The sequence below is a fragment of the Clarias gariepinus genome, chromosome 21 (genome assembly GCF_024256425.1).
Source record: "Clarias gariepinus isolate MV-2021 ecotype Netherlands chromosome 21, CGAR_prim_01v2, whole genome shotgun sequence".
Lineage (NCBI taxonomy): Eukaryota > Metazoa > Chordata > Actinopteri > Siluriformes > Clariidae > Clarias > Clarias gariepinus.
This window is the reverse complement of record NC_071120.1, coordinates 15311633-15320944: the sequence shown is the minus strand read 5'-3', so window position 1 is coordinate 15320944 and position 9312 is coordinate 15311633. Positions and strand designations below refer to the sequence as shown.

Genomic DNA, 9312 nt, shown 5'->3' with positions numbered 1-9312 from the left:
GTCTTTTTGAAGGCAGCTCCCAGTGCACATTAATTCATTCCCATCTCAGACTGTTGAAAGTAGACAAATTCAGGAATTTGCCAAAGGTGTAGCCATATCTTTTTCTGTGAGCAAATATTTCATGATGTGCTTCCAGAAAAAAAAAAACAATAAAATAGAATAAACAGCAGTAGTGATTTTCCAAGTTGGAAAACTCATGGGACCTCATTACAAAGAAGGTCTGGCATCACAGTCTTGCCCATTCTCTCTAATGAGCACAAGCCAAATTTGACTTGTATTATAATTTGTGTTTAAAGAAATTCAGATTCCATTTTTGGTTGTCATGTTACAGTAAGGGGCTGAGGGTTCGATTCCCATCTCAGTTCTGTGTGCATGGAGTTTGCATGTTCTCCCTGTGTTTGCTGGGTTTCTTCCAGATTACGTTATTGGCATCCATTAATTACCTATAGTGTGTGTGTCCTGCAATGGATTGGTCCTGGGTGTACTTAGTCTCATGCCCATATAATCTGGATAGTCTCCAGGCCCCCACAAACCTGTACAGGATATGTGGTATGGAAAATGAATGACTGAAAGTTACAGTTACAAATTAAAACTTAAAAGGCAAGTGGAATTATGTTAAAAGATGCAATAAAATGAACACCAATTACTCAGGGTGTATTTCTCTGCAAGTTCCTACAGAATGTTGACATTTCTGATTATAAAATGAAATTTCTGAATTCATTTGGCTGTTACCATCATGAGTTACATTACCACTAAAGTTTAGTGAGCATAATTAAGAAGCAGGTATGTACCCATAACCATGACACTACCTCCAACACCATTCCTTACTTGAACCTATGCCCGTGATAGCCTCAGATTCTTGGCTGGAAGGACTGAACCCTGATATGATCTGGTGTTATTTCCCATCCACCTCGGCTTGATGTGTTCTGTTTTCTGAGATGCCTTTCTGCTCCTCAAAGTTGTAGAGTGATTTGAAGTCCTGAAGACTTTGTAAAGAGTCTATAGCCTATAGAGTCTCCTCTCATTTTAATAAACAATGTAATGCTAACAACATAAAAAGAGTACGCCCATCAGAATGTATTTACATAAACAATTGCCACATTTTTGAAAGATTCAAATAGACAGAAATAATCCCTCCACTAGCAATGACTAGTATATCACTTGTATACTGTTCATCTGTTGTGTTGAGCCTGAATTTTCTGTTTTATTGTCCTTGATTACTGCACATGTAACAAGAAGGCAAACATGATAACATTTAAATTAGGAAATTTTAATTCTTTAAATAGTCATTAAAAAGTCTGTACAAAATGTACAAGAAGTGACAGGAATAGTCAGGAGAATCCAACATACACCAATTACTTATTTTCAAATGCTTGGTTTTGAGAAGTCGGATATTAATTAAAGTGTCAGAAATAGGCATTAAATCAGAGATCAGGTACTAATTATATTTCACTGTAGAAATACAGAACAGAGTAATTAAACATGAGCTGTTTGGCAAGAGAACCTGATTATTATGCCATTAAGAACACAATCTCATCTATACACACGTCTCAAGCTCACGAGAGACTTTGGCTGTTTGTGCTTCAAGAGTAAGGAAGTTGTAGCGAGCATCGCAGTGCTGCCCAAACCACAAACTCTACGTCTGTTCAACCAAACAAAGAACAGACAATTCTTTATCCACTGATTAAAATGCAGACAGGTCCAAGGTAGAAGTGGTAGAAAGAAAGATGATTCAAGATGGCAGTCGTACGTAAAGATCACACAAGCTGGATCAGCACTCTGAATGAAAAGGTTCATAAAGGGCTTGGGTTATCTTTTCGGAATTGTCTCTCTGATGGGTAAAATGCAGTTCAGATCTTTTCTCACTTGCAGCACCTGCCAGGACTGTAAAGAGCAAGAACAGACAGTTAAAGTGCATTTTTATTTTTATTGCTAAATAAATAATTCCCTAATCAAGGGGAAAACTGCAGTGTGTGAATTAATCTTGAAGTGGTTTTGTAGTTTTGTAAGTAGTTCGACTAAGTTATATACCTCTGTGAATACTGCTTTGATGGCATCAAATTTGATTTTCTCATGAACTGCTCTGGCTGTGTTTGAGCCATCAAACGGTTCTGAAAACAGAAACAAGCTATTATGTAATGCGAAATAAGAAATTGAAAAAAAATATTGTGATTTTAGTATTCTGAATTAAACTGACTAGCGTATAACTATATCGGGAAAAAATAATTTTGCTGTCTAAAGAAGCAAAGTCAATTCACCCTCCACGTAAAGAAACTTGCTTCTCCATTCCCAGCAGTTTGCCTTTGGCAGAGCTTTTGCTTCACGAACAGAGATAATGTTTTTGTCCCATCTGTAAGATGAACAGCAATACAGTGACTTCAAATCTAGCACCATGATGTTTTGTCCTGTACATTGTCACTTATGTTGTGTCATATGTTAAAGTAAGCCATGTGGGAGACTCAGCCAAGGCCATGAAAAGGGGAAACCTTTTCAGACCTGTTGCTGTCAGTCAAATAGTTTAATGAAACAAGAGCCTGGCAGCCTGGGAGATGTGTGGGACTTTCAGTCTAACAGAGGACTAAGCAAAGCTTAGCTTCTAATCCATGTGTCATTCACACACATGAAGTGTCTCTGGGTCGAATGAGAGTAAATACAAAAGTAATCAGGAAGTAGGGATTCAGGAAGTGACATCGCAGGTCAAATCGCACACTGAAAATCTCACTATCAGCCAAGACTACATGTACTGTATGTGGTAACAATACTCACTTGAAAACTGTGGCGTAGTATTTCAGGAAGCCAAGGAGCAACTCTCCAAGAGATGACTGGTTTTTCGACACAAAAGGAGGAATGTTCTTGGGGCCGTCAGGTACAAGATGAATATCCATCACAGGGCTGAAACACTCCTGTAGGAACATTGTTTACATGTCCTACATCATCAAAAAAATCTGACCCCTTAGGTTAGGCAAACACATGCATCAAATACTTACTGGATAATCCATTTGAAGGCAAGGAATGACAGGATCTGGAAGAGCTAAACAGGACAGAGTTAATAGTAAACATTAAAACTAATTCAGGATTTATGTAAAGGATTACATTCATGCAAATGGGTCATACAGAATAGTATGCCTGATCAGAACGCCCGTCATATTTTTTTATTTTTGTTATACATTGAAGACATTTGGGTTTTCAAATCAAATCCAAATATGACTGTATAGCTAATAGCACATGACATGTTTGTATTTCTGTAAATGGCGCTTACTTTGGAGGTAATGTAGGACCATTAGGACCAGTGTGTAGCTGCTCAGGGTTCCACGGCTTGCATCATTAATCCTGTGATGACTAGCCCACTTCTTGATCGCTAGGATCATGGGACGAACACGCTTTTCCACTAAATGACAGGACACAGATGCACATACATACTGTTATATTGTACTAATATGTACAGTACCAATTAAAAGTTGGGATTTATTTTCTACATAGAATGTATTGGTCTACTTTTTAGAAGAATAATAGATTTTTTTCAAATCTATAAAACAAAGCATATGACATTAGGACACTATCTCTCATGAAGACCTTCCCAAGAAAGCAAAAGAGAGCCTTTAGCATTTTTTTTTTTTTTTACATTTTAAGAAAAAATTAAAATCAGGAAAGACCACAGAGTTAGAAGGTGTTCAAACTTTTGACTGGTAGTGTATTTAGTATTCAAACAGCTCTGATATTATTTATACCTGAATTTTTTTTTTATAGCTTTAGCGAGATATGGTGAGATAGCAGCCTGTACTGATCTCCACTTGCAAAACATCGGATCACAGACTCAGATTTGAGAACCTTACATGTACTCACGGTATGCGTACGTCCGCAGCAGGAATGTGTTTCTGATTCCCACGGTGTTGTTAACATTTAAATCAAACTCCACACCACTGCAATAACACAGTAGAGGAAAATCGTTAGACTCTGGTTCAGTCAACCGACTCCACCAGGAAAAGATCAGGGGTACCAGTGAACATGATATTTTTAAAGTCTTTAATAATAATCTCCAACTGCATGAAGGCTTGGCTTAAAAATAAACATTCACTTATGACTTATCAATACCCACAACAGGCCAAGTTAATTTACATCTATACCAAGGTGTAAATTATGCAGCTTAACTTAGTAATGTGTGTGTACATCTGTACATCTGAGTGTAGCTAAGTATTTCACCCATACACCCACACACACATGCCATTTCACTGCTGGACCGAGAAGATTCATAACAACAAATATAAATGCATCCATCTGACAGCAAACACAAAGGGCGAGAGAAATATTGATGCAGACTGTTAAAAACTGGGGCGATTGTGCAACTACAGGAGGTACCATTTACATTTAGGCATTTGGCAGACGCTCTTATCCTGAGTGACTTAAATAAATGCTTAAGTTTCCGTCACTGGATATGGGTTCTAGGTGACTAACTATGCATAGACCAAACACTGTAAGGAAGGTTTTTTGTTTGTTTGTTTGTTTTTTAATAGGGGTGGGGGTGGAGGGTGGATATTAAAGAACCAGATATGTCAACCTTTAAAGATTGCCAATAACTCGGCTGTACTGACATCTCGAGGAAGTCCACCTAAGTGCCAGAACAGAAAACAATCTGTATGCATGTCTTGCACAATCTCAGAGAGATGGTAGGACCAAGCCAAGCATTGCTGGAGGATCAGAGGGAACGTGGTGCGGTGCGAGGTGTGATTAAAGCTAAGAGGTAAGTGGGTGCTGGGCCGTTTTTAGCTTTGTAAGCAAGCATCAGGGTTTTGAAATTGATGTAGGCAGCTACAGGAAGCCAGTGCGGAGAGCGGAGAAGTGGGGTGGTGTGGGAGAACTTGGGACGGTTGAACACGAGGCGTGCAGCTGCATTCTGAATTAGCTGCAGAGGACGAATGATGGACAAAGGCAGACCTGCCAGGTGTCAGTTGCAGTAGTCCAGTCTCGAAATAACAAGGGACTGAACAAGCACCAAGAATCGTCCATTACACTACAAGACAACTACAAGGTTCACCTGATTAGTTGCGTGTACATGGACCCCACAATATTCTACTAATAATTTAAATGATAGGCCCATCTAAATACATCTATCAGAACAGTCTGGCTAAAAACGCAAATCCTGGTCTCATGACACCAAGATGAACCATCTTGCTCATCTTTTTCTATTGAATGAATTGAATTCTCGCAAACAGGGTTTCCAGATCACATTGCCAAAATCCTGCCTAGGCAGTGCTAAAAAACATATAGTTATCAGTACTAGAAGTGGTACTCAAAACTAAAATTAATTTTGTCGGATGGTCCGATCTGGTGTTTTAGTAGCTATGTTCCCAGCCCGACATGCCCGTTTTTGCCATAGATGACACTGCCTACTGTTACATTTAGTGAGGACATAAAAATTAATGATGCCGCCGCCTACTGTTTCAAAGCTAATTACTATAAATTTAATCAATGTCCTCAACCAAAAAGAAGTTTGGCAAAATAATTTTAACAGCTCAAATACAAGGACAAGGATATATATAGACTATGTAGTTGGGAGAAAATGTCATGTCCTCTTATAAGGACATTTGAGCAATTTTTTCAACATCTTTCTCTTATTTTTGGAACAAAAACCGCTCTTTTTATATTTTTCTTCATCACAGTGGGCAGAACCATAATGTTGTACTGATTAATTCTGATTAAATGCTTTGAGCATGTAAACATACCTCTTATCAAATTAGCATCTATGTAAACAATTAAATTCAGAATCTCTAATCAGAATTATTTCTGGGTCAGGGGTTTATGGTGTTGGACTGTGAATTAGAAGGTCCCAAGTTTAGCACCACAAGGCTATCCAGAGTGACAGAAAATGAATTGGATAAGGGCGTCTGCCGAATGCAATAAATGTACATTTCAATAGAATTGAAGGAACATTGTTCATGTAACTGCAGTTAGTGTGTGCAAGCACAATGTAGGTGTAGCACATAACTTGGTTGTGTAATTACTGGCCTCTAAAATGTACTTCCACGCACATAAGCTTTTTCAGACCCATCAGTTTTTTTTAACACAAGTCAGGAGTGCTGGAGTGCATGTAATTCCGAAAATATCCCAAAATGAATTAATGAATGAATGGCTGAATTGATGCTTGAAAATAATCCAACGTTAAATTTCCTACCTGACTCGGTCCTTGAACTTTAATATTGGCACTTTTGCCCGGATGAGCTGAGGTCTCTCTATGTAAGCTGGGGACCAAAGAACATTTTGAATTTTATCTCTACTCGTATTACAGCTCAGGTTTATAAACGTCTGGAAAATTTACTTACATAGTTTGTAAAACAGCCTTTGCACAAGACTGAGTATGTACACTGCATCAGTTTTTTGATTTATCTACAAGTTCAAAAGCATAAGCAACATTAATAATTAAGAATTGAATACATTTCAAGCTTTGATAGGACTTATTTACTTACTGGACCCTCTTGAATAACAAGACACAAATCGGCATCGCTGGTCCGACTGCCGAAACCATTCAGAGACGAACCTGCCAGGAAGATCCTCGCACCTGTACGAGAGACAGCGTCACATAAAATATAGTTGATCTGTCTTTACCGTGCAGCTGTGGATGGAGGTTAGGAACAGACATACATGGAAAGAGTCGCCGAATGTCTATCTGCAACTGCGCACGACAGAACTCTTTCTTCTCCAAGTCCTCACTCTGCTGCTCACAAGTGTGGAACAGATCCAGGATCTGCTGGCTCAGCTGAAACACAGTTCAAACACATCACTACTCAGTGGTGTAATATGGCTTAAAGATAAAAAAAAAAATTATCATAAATCATGGTTTACCTTATCTTTGATGACATATGATGGCAAGGAATTTTGATTTGTCTGGGTAGGAATTGCCTCCTGTCTGGGTAATGGCACGCTGCAGTGTGGTTTAGACGTGACCAAAGGATGCACAGGAAAGTGAATAGGAGAGCATGTCTCCCTCAAAAACCCACTGGTTTTTCCACACTTGTCCTGAGGCACGGGGCTAAATGAACCCATTTTAACCGGATGTCCATATGGATGGGAGGAACTGAAGCGCTGTCTCTTCTGGTCATGCTGACTGTTCCCATCACTTTTCCTTCTAAATGAATTGCATTTAAAGGTCATTAAAGGCTGACAGAGATACTCTGCAAAAACACACTACATTAGGATGCCACTGAAAAGCAAGGCTTACTTCCTGGATCCATTTGAATTGGTGCGAGAAATTTCCGGCGCAGCTTTCCACTGGTATATTGGGATATGAGGGAATATATTCAAAGGTTGGCCATGAAAGCTGAGGCAGAAAGAAAAGGGGTTTTAAACTAAACACATCTGTAATATCTTTTATATAAATAAAAAAATAAAGAAGGGTTTTCTCTGTACATTGGTCAGAACTCATTTTTTTATTGATATCTTTACATTTCATACATTGGAGGACCAGAAACCATTCTCAAAAAATGTTATATCTATATGCCTGTCCAGCCAGATTTTATCACAGCATCGTGCAAAACTCACTGTACAGAATTTAATTAAACTTAGATATCTGGCTGAAGTTTAACCTATGCCATAAATTAAATCAAAGTGTTGAGTAGAAGTGAAGTTATGAAAAGTAGATACTTTAAAATAAGCTACTTGCTCAATGTAAACAAACAACTGCACCAATAAATATTAATAGAAATATTATATAATGTATTTATATAATATTATATAAATCTGATTACCGAAAAGAGAGTTTATTTGGCTGAAGATGAAAGAAGTACAGTTTAGAGCGTAAACAAGGTGTAAGATACTTATTCTTACAAGATTTTATTTCTTTGGATGGACTAGTAAGTAAGAGTTCTGCTGTACAGAAAGACACGCAGACATGCAGGTGTGCTTCAACCTGAAATAAAAATATCACTGATAACAGCTGATCATCTTATTTTTAGCTTTAAGTTTTAAACTGTTTCTACAAACTATTTTTCTGTCAACTATGGGTACTAATGCTGGTAAGAAATAAATTGTATGCATGTTGTTTGGTTCTAATTAACGCATTAATGACGTCAAACAAGAAATCAAGAGACTCACTTGGTGTTATTTAGATTAAGATGGGTTTCAGGTGGTTGCTGTGGTTTGGGGCAGGTTTGGGGTACAATGTGCTGGTGGAATAAACCATTAACTTGCCCATGTTTGTTTGGGAAGACTGGAGACCTCGAAAACATGTTGTTTGGAAAAGAGAGCAAACATCTGATTCTTGAAAGGGAAAAAGAGTGAAAAACAAGGCAAATGTTTTAAGATAAATTAAATCTCATATTTTCTAAATATGCTAATTTATTAATAATTCAGACGTTTTGTATAACAGCGGGCTAACTAACAATGGAATAAGGTTATTGTTGTATTCGTTACGCTTTTACAACCCTAAAAACAAACACTGTAAGAGATTCATGCTAGGTCGCTAACACCACACAGTCCCTCCTGCTGGCTACTGTAGCTAGTTGTGTAATGGAAATTAATATAATGTAATATGTAGCTGAGATTTCAATCTTCCAGTTAGCAAATTATGTGTTTTATAATCTGTAGATAATAATACGGGGACTTACAGTCAGACAGGGCAGATGGTGTGACTTAGCCACTGAGCTAAACTACACTCAGGGGGAGAAAAAACAGGAAGCATACATGGGTGGTGTTGTCCTTTTTTTCTACTTCCGGGTTGTTGTTTTTTTTTTTACTTCCGCTCCGTGCAAGTGCGCGTGTTAGCGCTTGTGTATACTGTTTTGAAAAAACGTCCGTTCACTCTGTTGAAAAAAACATAAACTAAAATTCTAATAATAATGCTAACAAGAATAGCATTATTATTATTATTATTATTTTGGTGGTTTATGGTTGGGTACATATCAAGGATAAATTCTAAACAATAAACTAATCAATAAAACACCAGAGACAACACAAATGTTTTTTAAAAAACGCAGAAAGAAGCAAAAAATTGTTGGTGTGTTGGTGGAATTTGCATGTTTTCGTGCTTGGTGGGTTTCCCCTATGTGCTCCAGTTTCCTCCCACAGTCCAAAGACAGGCTAATTGGCATTCTCAAATTGGCCATTGGCCATGTGTGTGTGTGTGTCCTGTGATGGATTGGCACCCCTCTAGGGTGTACTGTGCTGTGCCTCGTGCCCTGGAATAGGCTTCAGGGCTTTGCGACCCTGTATACAGAATAAAGAAATATAGATGAATGAATGAATGAATAATAATATACTCAGCAAAAAAAGAAACGTCCTCTGACTTTCAACTGTTTTTACTTTCAGTAAACTTAATGTGTA

At 37.9% G+C, this 9312-nt stretch overlaps 1 protein-coding gene across 2 annotated transcripts; it reads right to left on the bottom strand.

The window, feature by feature from the left end:
- Nucleotides 1-1249: 1249 nt before the first annotated feature.
- Nucleotides 1250-8690, bottom strand: tent2 (terminal nucleotidyltransferase 2). Of its 2 annotated transcripts, XM_053481690.1 has the most exons (15): nt 8598-8690; nt 8086-8250; nt 7214-7312; nt 6838-7120; nt 6637-6751; nt 6462-6553; nt 6318-6381; nt 6170-6236; nt 3844-3920; nt 3260-3388; nt 2988-3031; nt 2767-2903; nt 2259-2350; nt 2032-2111; nt 1250-1884 (listed from the first exon to the last, which is right to left on the bottom strand). In XM_053481690.1, exons 2-15 carry the CDS (start codon nt 8217-8219, stop codon nt 1810-1812), a joined length of 1488 nt encoding a protein of 495 aa, XP_053337665.1. In that variant the 5' UTR covers nt 8220-8250; nt 8598-8690; the 3' UTR covers nt 1250-1809. The 2 variants fall into 2 exon arrangements, 1 of the variants encoding a protein (XP_053337665.1); XR_008356076.1 differs by lacking the exon at nt 2259-2350 and having other exon boundaries at nt 1807-1884.
- Between the last annotated feature and the right edge of the window lie 622 nt (nt 8691-9312).

Bases quoted from the DNA above. Each gene is read 5' to 3' on its own strand.
- tent2 (XM_053481690.1), bottom strand. From the start codon at position 8,219: ATGTTTTCGAGGTCTCCAGTCTTCCCAAACAAACATGGGCAAGTTAAT. The intron at 2,112-2,258 runs GTGAATTGACTT...TTCTGTTTTCAG, and splicing joins CAAGTTTCTTTACGTGGAGG to AACCGTTTGATGGCTCAAAC. The intron at 1,885-2,031 runs GTATATAACTTA...TGCTCTTTACAG, and splicing joins TCAAAGCAGTATTCACAGAG to TCCTGGCAGGTGCTGCAAGT.